This window comes from Xiphias gladius, chromosome 7, assembly GCF_016859285.1.
Source record: "Xiphias gladius isolate SHS-SW01 ecotype Sanya breed wild chromosome 7, ASM1685928v1, whole genome shotgun sequence".
NCBI classification, from domain to species: Eukaryota; Metazoa; Chordata; class Actinopteri; order Istiophoriformes; family Xiphiidae; genus Xiphias; species Xiphias gladius.
The window spans coordinates 13200776-13216492 of NC_053406.1; the positions used below are offsets into that span (position 1 = coordinate 13200776).

General features: G+C 39.7%; 1 protein-coding gene across 5 annotated transcripts in view; it reads left to right on the forward strand.

Moving 5' to 3' along the window:
* The window catches only part of LOC120791588 (F-BAR and double SH3 domains protein 2-like), a 68032-nt gene that overhangs the window by 29680 nt on the left and 22635 nt on the right, over window positions 1-15717 (forward strand). For all 5 annotated transcript variants that reach the window (XM_040130050.1, XM_040130055.1, XM_040130053.1 and 2 more), the window contains exons 4-10: window positions 3551-3630; window positions 4053-4197; window positions 4362-4495; window positions 6076-6130; window positions 6336-6464; window positions 11135-11257; window positions 11980-12075. In XM_040130050.1, coding sequence (XP_039985984.1) covers window positions 3551-3630; window positions 4053-4197; window positions 4362-4495; window positions 6076-6130; window positions 6336-6464; window positions 11135-11257; window positions 11980-12075 — 762 coding nt within the window. The remainder of the gene's footprint in view (window positions 1-3550; window positions 3631-4052; window positions 4198-4361; window positions 4496-6075; window positions 6131-6335; window positions 6465-11134; window positions 11258-11979; window positions 12076-15717) is intronic.

Genomic DNA, 15717 nt, shown 5'->3' on the forward strand with positions numbered 1-15717 from the left:
ATCTGGGAATGTGAGCATTATTTTAAGATAGACGTGATAGACATGAACATGATCGTGAACCTATCCTTTATTGAAACAGTCAACTGGCTGAAGGACATGCTCATAGTCTCCACAAGGGGACTATAATGAGGGCTGATCCCAGATATCCAACTGGACCAAATCCAAGATATCTGGTGTCATGGTACTGTTACATGTGTCACTATGTATCACATTTTGACTGTTGCAGGGTTCTGAGGTTCTTTTTTAAGTGTAGGTAGTATTCTGTGTGCAGCAGATTTTATGTGACCGCAATTTGAGTAACAATGTGAACCTTTACAAGAAAGCTAAATTGGTTGGGAGCATTGTGGGACAAAAGTCAAGCTGTCAAATCAGTCCTCCTGTCCTCACTTAACCAAACTAACACCTCCCCCACCCCTCCAGACGCGCACACGCGCGCACACACACACGAATGCAAATGCATACAAGTATACAGTATTTTACACATAAAACACAAACACAAATGATCCTTCTTTATACAACAGGAAGGTAATTAAATCCCTGGCACTTCTGTTGCAGTTTTAATGTTGTATGTCTCTTCAGCCCTCCTTCACACACAGTCCCTTTTTCAAAGAAACATGCACACACACAGTCTCAAAGTCTTTCATCAAAACCACCCACACCCACTCCACCCTTCCCTAGAGAGTGACACAGAGAGAAGCTGACTATTCTTGAAGCAAACGTGATTCCTCATGCACTGGACAGTGCCGTTTTTGTGCCACAGGTTACTTTGTGCATACATTTATTCATGCGTGAGCATGTGTGTGTGTGAATTTACTTTATCTCATATTTTTCTAGCACTTACACCTCTCACTGTAGCTTAACATAAACGAGACTGGCACTCGGTCACTGTTTCCTCAGGTACCTATACAGTTAGTTAGTTAATGTGTTACTCTTCTCCCTGTAAGCCATGTTTTAACCCTCAGCAGTCAGTCTATTCATCAGTGATTACACCGACTGTGTTTTATTTATATTAAGAAACTTTATTGATATATCCTGTAGACACAAGCTTAGAAAACCAGTTGAAAGTGATTATGTGGGGCTTTCATTTATGTCTGTAAACCATAAAAATTTTGAAATAGGTTTTTAAAACTTTGAATTAATAATTTCAGTGATTTAGTTACAGGCATACATATACTTTCAACGAAAAAATACACATTTGTACGTATAAATAGCAAGCAATTTTTTTCACATCCTTGAGCTTTTTTATAATAACATTTTGAGGATTTGAGGATACAAGTGAAGATTTGTAAAAATGATCAGATAATCGTTTTGACAAAATGATTAGTCAGAGTTACAGCTGAGTTTGTGCTGACAAAAAAGGATACCATGCATGTGGGGTAAGGACAGATTAAAAGGTGCTAAATGAAGAAAAAAATAAATGCATAGAAAGTCAGCAAATATGAACCAAAATGGACCATGACTACTTTGCCAATTTATTCACTTAATGGCAGCTCTGACACAGTATGACGCAAAGTGGTACTGCCCTTTGCACATAATTCAATCTACTACAAAATATGTACTCGGTTTGCTTCCAATTCAACCAAACAGGAACAGTGCAGAGGTAATGGGGTGAAGTTTTTCTTTTCTAGAAAAAAGCTCTCCTTTTATTCTAGAGGATTTAGCTGGCAGGTGCCAGGGGTCATGCGGCCACTGTCTCCCCCAGGACACAATCTTGTGTGTCAGCTGGAGGGAACCAAATTTCGGGTCCAAGTAACATGATAAAAAACTGGTAGATGTTTTTTTTTTTATGTTGTTTTTGTTTTTTTTGATTGCCTCATTTACCATCTGTGAAAGGTAAAAAGGGCAAGATGAGAGAGAGATAGGTGATTCAATGAATGAGAGAGAGAGGCGTGGAAATTTGAAAACGGACACAACCAAACAGCTTGATATGAGAGAGAAGGAGAATGGAAAGAGGGTGAAGATATATGGAAATTAATGTTTGGGTGATGGGGATGAGGGAAGCGATAGTATAGCATTTGGAAAATAGACCTGTGAGAATCGTAATGTTAGAAATGGAAAGTGAAAGATGGAGATGGAGAGAGACAGAAATGGAGAGTTGATGATTGGGAGACAGAGGAGGAGATTTGTAAACAGAAATGAGATCAGATTTACAACCACATCTATATGGAGGAGAGATGAGTACAAGTGTGTCCCTAAGCTCTGTTGGCCCTGTTTGGGTTGTCCTGGTTTGTTAACACCTGTTTTAAAAATGAAGATTTGCTCTCCCAGCCATTCCTGCACATACATATGCACTCATCCACAGATACACAGGCACACAAGGGCGGAGTGTCTGCAAGTTGTCGCTACTGACACAGTGACCCAGTCCAGAAGATTTAGGTTACCCTTTCTTGCAGCCCTTGGGTTTCTGCTCGTACACCCAGGAGCTGACTGGGGATTCACTGTTGCTGACACAGAGCTAATCCATTTTATAGTGGTATCGTTTGCTGAGTGCAAAAGTCAAGATTTTGGCTGTGTGCTTGAAATAGAAATATAATCGCTCTACAGAACAAAACAGAGAAAATGAAGTCACCATCAGCCACAGTAGAGCTGTTCAACGTGATACTGTACATCCTGACCCGGTTAACTAAGTGCATCTTCTTACCACCCAAAGTGAACTGTAAAATGTGTACAGTTTGTAAAGGGAAACCTTAATTTTTCCTGCCTCAGACTTCTGACCTTTTCGTAACCTCAGTCCTCTAAAAAAGCTCTGGGCCAACAAAGGTTATTTTATGAAAGACTTTTAGCAGTGCTGTGACAGTTTCTTAAAATCTCTGCATGCATTCTTGTAATTAAAATACTTAATACCATGGCCAGGAAAAAGAACTTGTTTCTGACAGCTATCTGTCAAAGTCATGCTTATGTTAGACGCTTAGAACATAGTACTGGTCAAGAGTTTATCTTCTATTCTTAATCAGTGCATAAGGTACATTTAACTGAAATGCCTATGCCTCTTGCTAAGTTACCAGTTATTTCATCGGTAAACAAAGTTAATAGTGGTTAAAATTGAATGAAATGGATAATTTAAACACAGTTTCTCTTTTTCCATTTGATTGGGCAATGGTATGATATAAGCACAATATAATTATGATGCACTCCAGTCCTAATGTCTACCCTTACTAATAAAGAAAATATTTGACCTGATGAAACTTCACGCTGTCATGTTCTCACCTCCACCTCCTGTCTTATTTTCTTACATTATATTATCAATCAATAGTAAATAAATTCCAGTCAAGTAAAATATTTTAATGTGTTATCTTCCCTATGAACGGTGAGCAGTAGACATTATTTTCTCTCATCTCAGTCACTGTATTTTGGATAGAGCACAAACAATTTGAATGAGAATCAATTCTGCATTATTCAGTCACATAAATTGTAATTTTCAGGTTTTTCATTCTAAGAGGAAGATTTGTGTTTTCTGATAGCATTGCGAAGCATCTTCTCCAGGGATTTGGCAGGAATTCACAATTTAGATACTCTTCTCGCAGCCTAATTGTTAATCTTGTGCCTTCAGGCTCTGCAGAAGTTAGCAAGTCAGTACCTGAAGAGAGACTGGCCTGGAATCAACCCTGATGACCAGAGAACAGACTACAGGTAGGTTTCTGTGTGTACAGCCATATTTTCTAGGAGCTAGGAGTGAAAGTCTGCTTTTGGTCACTACTTCTGTGTTTTTGTACCCCACCACATAAATTGGTCTACAGCGCACTTATGAATCATAATTTACTGTAATAGTAGAAGTGAAACATGAAGCCTCAAGCTGAATCCAACTTATTATAAAAGCCAGAAATTAACGAATTGAGTCTAGCTCTAGGTTCATGCAACTACAGCAGCGTTTTTACACAAATCTTTGCTCTTTTCTTGTGCACTTACATATAATTTCTTAGTCCCACAGAGGTAGCCGCATGCTGGTAGAGGGAATTTAAAAATTCTGCCACTTTTTTAACCGATTGAGCCTGGGACTATGAGTTACACAACAGCAATTGAACAGTGTTGTTGTGCTTTTTCTCTCCAACTAGAAATGTGTACGCAGTGTGGAGGTCCTACTTAGAAGGTACAGTGCAGGTGAGCCAGTCGAGGCTCAACGTGTGTGACAACTACAAGAGTCAAGTATCAGATCCCTCTAAGACTGTTAGACTCTACAAGGAACAGCAACTCAAAAAGGTTAGTGGATGTGCGGACAGTAGGAATTAGTCATTATTTCCTTAAGCAATCTTTGTTCTCTATCCCTCTCTACAGCACCCTAACATGTACTCACACTGAGTTAATGTGACTCATGTTGTTCTGCACATTCTTTAACAACTTGCTCTGCTTATTTCCCTTCACAGACCATAGATCAATTGAGTGGCATTCAGGCAGAGCTGCAGGAGTCGGTAAAGGAGTTAGCCAAAGCCAAGAAAAAGTATTACGACTGTGAGCAGGTTGCCCACGCTGTACGAGAGAAGTCTGACATAGAGGCCAAGTAAGTTTACCACGGCACTGTGCACGTGTTTGTATTAGGGATGTACGTAGCAATAAATATGCCATGAATAAAAAGATGGTTTCCGTTGTCAGAAACATTAGCATTAAGAAAAAAAAGTTGGTTAACCTCACAAAGAGTGTGTGTGTGGTTGTGTTTGGTTTTGTGTGTGTGTGTGTGTGTGTTTGTGTGTGTGTGTGTTTGTATGTGTGTGTGTGTGTGTGTGTGTGTGTGTGTGTGTGTGTGTGTGTGTGTGTGTGTGTTTGTGTGTGTGTGTGTGTGTGTGTGTGTGTGTGTGTGTGTGTGTTTGTGTGTTTGTGTGTGTGAGAGAGAGGGAGGAACATCATCATTAAGGCTGAAAGTAGCAATCAATTACATACATGTAGTGGTGTTTATGAGATAGTCAGACAAAGAAAATACAGACGAACACAGTGCAGAAGTAGAGAATCTTAGTTTTGTTAACTTTTGTGGTTAAACTAAACCTAAATTATGTCTAGATGTTTAAATACATTTTTTTCCTGCTGTTTTCCTTTGTTGGACAGATAATAGGTGGATAAGGTAGATTAAAATATGCATTTTTTTCATGTGACTTTGGTCCCAATTTTTTGCTTTTTATTACATTGTAAGCTTTAGAGGCTTCCTCAATAAACAGCTAACTGAGTAGCAGAGGTTATACCATAAGAATTCAACATTTTGGAGATGTGCAGTCTCACAGTTACTATCAAAGTTTGACCCAGTGTTGATGAATATTGTTTTCCTACTAGCCAAAGGTAGCTCTAGCTATGGCGACATTTTCACTTCATTGAATTCGTGACTCCGGCTACCGCCCACATTGATCGGCCAGTCAACTCTGTTCCGTTCTCTATCACTCAGTAGAAAGTCACAGCCACAGAAATTACTGCATTGCCTCTGGGCCATTTACGTGAGTGGATGTTTTTGTGTGTGTGTATTTGTGCAGAGAAAAATAGCTAAATTAGTCATTGTTGGGCAGAAGGAACACACAGGAAGAAAATGGTGTGATGGAGAGAAACAATACACACTTTACACTTATAACAAACCTTTTACTTGGTGCCTAAAGTGGGGGAACATAGAAACACATCAGATGTACAGTATAGGCAAGTGACAGACATTCTCACGCACCCCTACTGCATTTTCCATCTGTATACATGCACACAGAATCATTCTATCATTTTATCAGGCTGGTCTTTCTGATGTCACCAGTGATATTTATAAATCATGATGGCTGGATCAGGTCAAGATTTATTGGTGTCAAGCCCCAGCATGTTCAGGGTCAATTTATGATGACTTCTCTGAATCAGAGGTTACAGATCAGAGTTATGATGTTGTAGAAATGCCTAGATCTTTTTCTCCTTTCTACCCTACGTTATTAATAATATCATGTTTAATTAAATCCATCAAATGGAATGAATCAAATGTCAACGGTGGTGTCAAAAAATAAAACAGCCTTTTTTAAAGTGCACAAACATAGATAACCTTATATTAATTTGTTAAAATTAAGATTAGATATTGATGCATTATTCATCACGATTAACTTATTTGCTTGCTGTGGGTTTTTTTTTCAGGTCTAAGCTGGGTCTTTTTCAGTCGAGAATTAGTTTACAGAAAGCAAGCGTAAAGGTAAGAGGGCTCACTCACAAAGACACGAACACAACACCATCACTCCCTCTAAAGGCAGAGCTGTCACTCAGACTCTTTAAAAGAAAAACAAAAGTGATTTTTTTCGGAACCTAAATCAGACTCATGAACTCCACTTAAAGCTTAAAACTCCCTTCTTTGTCTGTAATGCAGAACTGTGTTATCGTCTGTCTCTCTTTGGTTTCAGTTGAAAGCTAAGAGAAGTGACTGTAACTCCAAGGCGACACAGGCCAGGAATGACTACTTGCTAACGCTAGCTGCTGCCAATGCTCACCATGACCGCTACTACCATACGGATCTACTGCACTGCATACAGGTATTTACAGAAAAAAAGGATTGAAAGCTGTGAGTTGTGCAAGAGAGAATCCACAAGTCCTTTCCAGGAATGTGGTCATTTTAGTCAAACTATAGATTTGCATTGTTGGATTCCAGCCAGCAGAAGACTCGAGTTTGTAATGCTGTTACCACATTTTTCCTTTACTACAACTAGTATTGACTTAACAATCTCACACACTGATAATACCCAGAGGGATTCTCCAGGAACGGGGATGCATTTTCTGTTTCCAAAATTCAAAGAGGGGAGCCACTTTGAATTAAAGCTCAATTTAGGATCAAATGTCTTCCTTTTATCAGTGCACATAGTCACACTCTTTTTCAGTATTGGTGAACTAGTTGGAGGGGGAAAACCATACATGAAAAAGTGATGATTTCACAGTTTTGAGTCTTCAAAGAGAGTTCTCTGGATTTATGATTTGAAAGGGGCTTATGTGAAGAAAAATCCTGCAAAGTGAACCATCCTGATGTCTGCTCTTCCTAAATCATTGGTAGGCATGAAATTATAATTTTCTCAATGTTGAATGAACAGCACCAAGGCCAGAGGGATTATCAGAAAGCTTTGAGGTAGTTTGTCATTTTAAACACTGCGGTGTTGATACAATACAAAGACGTCATCAAAGGATAGATGCAAATAACTTTGCAGCATCAGTGATGTTTTCATTTTCTGTGTGCAATGAATATTTCATATGACGTGCAACTGTGCATCGTTGTGAACTTGAATGAATTTGCTATGTGTTGTATCTGGTTGTGGGATGTAGGTTTCATGATTTTATGAGGGTGCTCAAAGTGTCTAAATTGTGACACAGAAGACAATTCACCATCGCCCCTATTTTTGTTTTCCATCTTTGTTAGCCAAGCTGCTGTTTGTGTGGACAAACGCCATGTTCCATCTGGTACTAGCACCTACACAGAGTCAAAATGAGAAATTAGACTAAAACAACTAAAGAAATCCAGGTCTGTTAATCAGTTACATTCACTAACACAGGTAATCCACAACAAACTAACAATGATACATGGATTAATGCCTTAATCTAGTAATAGACTAATTATTAGGGTGCCTGCAAACACACAGGCAGACGCACACAAAATGACATTCTGCCCTGTACATAGACAGACACACCTTGGCTACTGTGTGGTGAATAACTTAAGCTGTTGAGTAAGGGTGATGTCATCCTTTTAAATTCTGTAAAAGCATGTCTGTCCGACAAACACACACTCACACGTACACATGCGCACAGACATCATGTGTCTAAAACCGTGAAGTAAGTTGCGTATATCCAGTTAGAAAATTTAAAGTGAAGCTCATTATGTTTCTATCTGCTTCCCTCTCTTTCTTCTGATCTTTGCAGTCTGATTCTTTCTTTGCTTTTTCCCTTTCTTGTGTTTTCTTTCTCTCTCACTTCCCTCTCTGTCTTCAGCTGCCCTTCCTCATCTCTGTTTTTCTGTCTCTCCATTCTATCTCTCCTACTCCTTCTATCTCCCATACTCTGCCTTAGGCATATATGAGCATCTATACTATGAGGCCATCCTGAATAATAGATCCTTAGCTCCTTGTGACAGAAGGACAGGACTGCAGGGAAACATGCACATGCACAAATACATGCATGCAAACACACAAACACAATGAGGGACATTGCTTTAGGGAAGCAATCTGCTCATCCTCTCTCCCTCCTCTGCAGTTTGTGAATATGTGTTTACAGGTCGACACCTGAAAGTCAGTTATAACACCACTCCCGACAGAGGGACCAAAATCTGCGTCACAAGGAGGTCTGTGTTCTTTTCAAAGGCTTGAGACATCCCTGTGTCACTGAGATTACATCCAAAAACACAGTGAGCTGCGTCAATGGCAGAAATTGATCACACTTGCAGTCAAGCAAAATTTGCTTAACCACAACAGAAAACATACAACCCAAATAACATTAAAGTAACTAGTTATATAGTCTCCATTTTCAACAGTATTTATGGCCATCCTATGAGATCTGTTGTGCTCTTAGTACATTGTTACAGACAGTTAATTCAAGGCAGTGAAAATTCATCAACTCTCTTTAGCTAGATCAAGACTTTTCCTGTCTTTGATGTTAAACCAGAAGAAGATAAATCCATTACATCTGGGAAAAATGACTGAAAGATAACAGTATGGTTTTTATGGTGATGAAGGATGAAATCGATAGCCTTCTTTAGATCAGAGGTCCACTTTATAAATACTGACTGTACCGACTACTGTACTAGGGTGCAGTAATAACACATATCTTGTACTGAGCGCTGCTGTCCTTGTCAGTGCGACAGTTGTAGCAAAAGGGCACAGGAAGAACAGACTGCCCCACATCTCCCTCTGCTGTTGGCAGTCGATGCTGTTCTACTGTCCATCTTTAAATTCCCTTGCTATACACACACACACACACACACACACACACACACTGTACAGTTCCACCTCTGCTGCCCTGTCTGGTTCTCGGTGCTGTACTTATTGTTCAGGCTGATGCAGTCATTCGACCCAAACACATATACACACACACACACACACACACAAACACACACAACACACACAGCCACTGACCATGATGCAGGGATGGGGCTTTTTCTGGAAGCTGACTCACTTCTTTTCAACACTACCGTAAATGGATGAAAAGAGGAGGGGAGGAAGGGAAGAAAAGGGAGGGAGGAAATGAGCAGAATGATGGGGGAACATTTAGAGAGAAGTCAGCCAACAACCCACCCTTAATGACATAATTTCCTTGTCAATATCCCATTGTTTGATAAGTCTGTGTTGTGTGTGTGTGTAGTTGTGTAAATTCTACGTTTGCGAGGTCTATGTGTATATTAAAAAAACATGTTAGTGTATGTGTCTGTCTGTGTTAGGAAAAGACAGTTTGTAGGTGTTTGTCAGAGGATGTAGTCTTGGCCTAAAACATCCCCTGACCAGCACAGAGTGTGTGCAGATTTCTGAGAGTGAGAGCTTTTGTGAAGTACTTTGGATAGAGGAGTGTATGCGCATGTGAGTATTTGAGAGTTTGGGTGTGTGTGTGTGTGTGTGTGTGTGTGTGTGTGTGTCTGCGGTCCCTCTGTTTTGTTGAATTGGAATCTGAACCCCTTCACCTTCCCTGCAGCTGTGAGAACACTATCCAAAGAACACTTTTCTCACACACATATACGCATCTCCCATACTCTAATTTCTGAGGTCTGTCTCTCTTTCTTGCTCTCAGCCACTAATACCTTTTGTGCCTTTTCAAATGCTCACTCTTCTCCTCCTCCTCTCCATGAGCCTCACTTTGTCTCCATCTCTTTCCTCTCTCTCTGATCTGTCTGTTTGGCACTTTGGCCTACAGCTTGGCAGCACTACCACAGCTCCCCATAGAAAGGCTGTTCATTTGGACTGCATTTGTATCAGTGCATCAGAACCTCTGCTCAGTTTCTGTCCTTACTTTAACTTTCTGCCACATCGCTCTTGCCTGTCATTGTTTGTCAGACTCTTTCTCTTCTATATTTCCATATCTTTCTTTCTCGCTTTAGTTTAATAAATATCTGTGTTAGACAAGAATTTGTTTCAGGGGTAGCAGTGATGGTTAGGTGTGCGCACCTGTGTGTAACAAACCATGTTTGAACACTTAACTCTGTAAAATCAAACTATTTCTAATTAACTTTTATTTTCAAACACAATTTCTCTGGCTGATTAGACCTCTGGTCAGTCCAAAGCTGGGGATTAAACATGCTCTTATAAAACTGTTGACCAAATATGAACAATAACAGGATAATATAAATAATGGGAGAGGAAAGGAGATGTCAATCAAGCATAGTCTGTACACGCCAACACAGTCTGATCAGGCAACATAACATCTTTGTAGCAAGACTGTGTGTATGTAAGAGTTTTAACTTTGACTTCTGTTATGTTTTTATCACATTGCGACCTGAGGGCAGATACAGCAACATGTCTGTCCTGTTTACTATTGTGACATTCACAGTTGAAGAGGTTTTTTATTGCCTATATTGTGTAAAGATTAGGCAATTTGCCAAATGATGGAAAAGTTGCCTGTTTTCATTTGAACATATAGCTCTGTATTAGAAGATTGTAAGTAGGCTGTTGTGTCTCTTCTTAAAACATATTTAAGACTTTGTAAACATAAATTTGAATAACAAGTCACACATCCCATGCCTTTAGGAGAAACACTGTTTAAACTCTTACTACTTCTCTCATGTTCAGACCTTGCCTAAGTTAAACAAACTAGTGCAACTATATAACCTGCACAACCCTGAAAGTGAAGTGTTCCTCCGAGCTCAAAAACAACAGGGACAGGAAGGACACCAGCATTGCTATTGTCAGAGTAGCCGAATAACTGAGCTCAAATGATTGCTGGAAGTTTGATGATGAGAAATAACGCATTGCTGGGCACAGTAGTGTGAAGGTGAAAATTCAGTGGCCGGTCACATCTGAATGAAAGTAGGATAAAAATTAGTATATTGCTAAAGCATTTGTAGTAAATGGCTTTATTCACCTCGTATTCGACCCTCTTTCTCTCTTCCGTCTGTTTCTTTCTTGGTGTCCCCCCCTGATTCCCTTGTACTCTCTGCTTTATTATGAACGATTATGGAATCACATTGAATTAATCTTTTCTTCACTGTATCCCCTGCTCCTCCTCCCTCTCTGTCCTCCAGGCCTTGGATGGCAGGATTTATGAGCACGTGAAGGACTACCTGGTAGCGCTGTGTCGTACTGAGCTCGAGGCCTCTCAAGCTACACACAACACCTTTCAGTTTCTGCTGGACAAATCCACCAGGGTGAGTCAGATGTGGTGGGAGACACGGACCTTGTTTGCACATTTTTTAGTTAGTACCTGTCGAAATACTGTGGTATTTTGGTCTCAAAACAGATACTGTGGGCAAAATCAATCCTCTTTACACAAATACATGATCAAAACTTTGCTAGGTTCATATATAGCATTTTAGTGTTTGTTTTGTGTCTTCATGAAGTTTGCAGTGTACTCCAAAAGAAATTGAAACAAAAAGGCAAAATAATGTATTTGCAGCCAAAACATGACACTCTGCTTGATTTTCATCAAAACAGTGTGTTCAGGCAAAGTAGCAGAATTCTCAATGGACCATCACTTGCAACTGGTCAACATTGTTACAGTATCTACCTGGTTTTGGGGCTCATACTTACCTAGAGTTATATTAGTTTTTGTACTTTAAGTCTGCAGTAACTTGACTTGACTATGCTCCTAGCCCAAGTCACAAGCTCTTTGGCCCTACTTGGATGCCATTAAAGTGATACTCAAAACATCAAGCCTAAAATATATGTATGAATATGAAATACTCACCCACTGTAAGCTTGAAATGTGGCTGTAAAAGTTTGTAGTTTTCTCCTTCACCGGGGAACAGAGGTTGTGGTCAGCGTGGATTCACTGAGGTTGCAATGTTTTCCGATACTGAAACATTTTCACAGCAGGAAACTCGCGTACAAATGCATCAGATTAACTGTCGGCCTCATGTCTTTCTCTCAGATAATACAAGAGTTCAACCAGCAGTTGTTCATGCAGGAGAATCCAGTGTTTCACAAAGCACATGACTTCCAGTTCCAGCCCAGCGAATGTGACATGGTGAGACACACAGAGCTGCACGCACATTATTCGTATCCATACAGCTCAGAGTAGCTTGTTGCTGAACTTGTATTGTTTGTATATGAACCTGTTCACACAGTGAGACAGTCATTCTATTGCTCCTATCTCTGTCACACACACACACACACACACACACACACACACACACACACACACACACACACACACACACACACACGCACAGACAGTAATCAGCAAGATGCGGATTTTCCCCCCCTCCTACTTTTTCTTTCCCCTTCAATATGAATTTTAAATCTGTGGCTCAAGTCCTTAGCTCATCTCAGTCAGGTGAATCACTGAAACAGAATTCATGTACATTCATTCATATATCATGATTTTTAGAGAATGCCATTAATACATCTGGGGCAAAGAGGCTTGAAATCAGAGAGGCAAAGCTCAGATCATTCTTATTCTCTTGAGATCTTTAGCTCTTTTGTCTTGAGCCTTTGGAGATTTCTTTATATTAACAATTCAGGATGGAGTTGTCCATTTAACTAGTGTCTGGATAGCATGATAGAAGCATGAATCTATTCTTTGTTCTAATTTTAATAATTGTATTACCAAATGTTGTGTGTCCATTGGGAACTTCTCTTTGTAGTCCTGGATTTTGTCTGATCATTTAAACATGCTAATCTATAATTCTTTTCAAATCAAGTGGTTGCTGAATGTCAAAAATATTTCATATTGACAACAAATGATCAGCATCTGTGTGATCATAGAGGAGCCGTGGGAATCAGGCTGTCTCATCCCTCTGGGGACATGTTAAGTATTGCTGACTAAAAAAGAGATGTCTCCCAGTGGACAATTCCAGATACAGTAGCTCCCCTTTTCTTCTGTGTCTGAGTCATTTTGTCCTCTCTTGTTTCTCAGCTTCTTTCTATCTTTCACTCTCTCACTGTGCCAATTTCTCTTTCCCTCTCTGATCTTTTTCTTTTTTTTTCTGGTATTCTAACATTTCTCTACAATGTGCTATTCCTTCCCTGTGTCTTCTTAATCCTGTTCAACCTTTGCTAACACTTTTCCCTAAACTTTTTTCCATTAACCCCTCCTTGTATTTTTGTGTCTGTGTGCTTGCACTGCTGCTCTCGGTTGCATGGGTGCCTGGGTGTGTGGGTGCGCGGGCGCTTGCCTGTGTATATGTGTGTGTGCCAGACTCTGAGCTCGGTGCAGCAGTTGGTGGACATTGAGCCGTCGCCCGTCAGTGCCATGAGAATGACCCTGGCACAGGTAGTCTTAATTGTTGTTAGCATCCCCATCTTCATTCCTGACATAAACCATGGATCATCTACTTCCATTCATGTCCTAATATGTTTATCTCTCCTGGTCATATTTACTTGAATATGTACTTTAGGAAACGTTTAATTGTTCATGTATTACCAAACAAAGCTTTGCTATATCTCTTAATGCATTTCAGCCCTAAGAACTTAGGCTGTGATTACGCTTTTGCATGACACTGGTACTATATGAATAATAATGTCAATATGCGCATTGTATTTGCACATTGCTCTCTGCCTAACTAGACTGCTTAAGTATAAAGTGCTATGGCGGACAGTGCTTTCTTCCCTGACTTAACCGTAATTGACTGTAGACAGTCAGACAGACAGTAAGTCAACTCGAATAACCTTCACATCCCAACTATCTTTGCTGGGAGGCAGTATGGACCCATCCCTGTTCCTAAACAGAGCGTGGAGTAGCCATTACAGCATGTCTAGTCAGTTTCAACTCAAAGGGCTTTTTACACAGGGGACTCTGAGCATGAACATGCAAAATGTTAGTGCACAGAAACACTAAGAGGAAAAAGGTTCACAGACCTTGCACTCACAGCGATACAAACCAGGATTATTTTATTGGGCAAAAATATAGTCTTATTAATGACTGTTTACACCTTATTGAGCTGTACGAACTATTTGTTTTTAACGTGCTCAGGTTTTTGGCTTTAAGAGGTGTGTCATTCATCTTGGCAAATTGTGATCAAGTCCATAACCATAGACATAATGTGTGCAAGTTTTATCTCGGGATAGAGTTTCGCCTTTTTCTTAATAATATTGAAAGTTATTGCAAGGAATGTTAATTATCATAATCCACATGTCTGTTTGTCAAAGTAACATGACCATATCTGTTGCATGCTGCAGCATAACCACCCAGGTGTGGATACAGTTACACTTATGACGTCATGACCATTGCTGGTGTAAGAAATTAGAATAAACTTGACAAATATGTGTTGGGCTCTGAACAACTGGTTTAGACTCTGTGACATTACTTGTAACTTGAGTGTGGCTTTCCTTTTATGCAAAAACAGACGAACCAGACCAGAGTAAAGAACAGCTCTTGTGTATCATGTTTCTTGTTTTATGCCTTTTATAAACTCGTAATTCTGCTGACTATTATGACTTATCCTACCTGCCCTACCTCCACCAATACCCTAGTGCTTGCAAATGGATACATTATGAGACAAATAAGCAAGCATTTTTCAGGAGTAAAATAAAACAAATTCTCTTTGTTGCAGTATTACTACTATAAGAGCTCGTATCCCCTGCATTTTCTTGTTGCTCTGTAATGATTAAACAAAAGAGCTGTATTTTCTGGATTACTGAATACCGCTTTTATGACAGGGGGATCACAGCACTATAATGGTGTCATACTGTCATGTGTTGGCGAGCAATGCTGTCACAGCACCAGATGATTCATCAGACCCCATAACCTTGTTGCATTATCTGTTGAAAGATCACTACGCTATCATTGCCCTCATGTAGATGGATGAGTCAAATGTTTGGTGTGTGTGATTTTTATTTGCACATTTGTAGTGTGTTATGAGTTCAAGATATGGTCATGGTAGTTGTTTTGTTTTTCTTTTTGTTGTTGTGTGTGCATATTTTTGTCTCGATTTTGTATTTGATTCAAACGGCAACATCAAAATCAAGCTGCATGTTGAATGTGAATATGTGAAAGTTTAAATAATAAGGAAGGTTTATTCTTTTAAGTGTCTGCATCTGCAAGCAGTAATCTATAAAACTGAAAATGAGGGCTGTGCTGGTGCTGAATGTTAAATAAAAAAACTAAGACTAGACAAAATTGGTTTCAAATGTAGGCATTCTATTTCTAGTTCCCCAACAGCTTTTTACCTGTACACATACTCTTCTTGTTTATTATGATCACACCTTTACTTTTTTTTCTTTTGGCCATGAAGCCACACAAAATGTCTAATCATAGCAATGTATTTGCCGCAGTCAAAAGGTACTACTCTCTCCTGTACTGCAGGTTGTGCAGATGCCCTTGAGTCTCAGGCTCCCACTGCTCTTAAAAATCAATTACACAGAAATAGTGCTACAGGTGTTCAGCGTGATGTATTATATTAGTCAAGAGAGCGGTATGTCTCTGCAAGCTTCGGAGGTAGATCCTTTTCTTTAGAAATCAACGGGAGCCTGTTACTTGTGTGAAATGATGCAAACTTGCGTTAGAACAGTCAGCAGTAACTTCTTACTGTGGCAAAAGTATGACTGGGTTTTAGAGCTTTTTTGCTTTTTTTGCCTTACAGTAATATGATAGGAAAGACCTGAAACAAGTGTTTAGAGTGAGCCACAAGGCCTCAGGGTTAGGCTTTTAAACTCCCACTTTCCTACC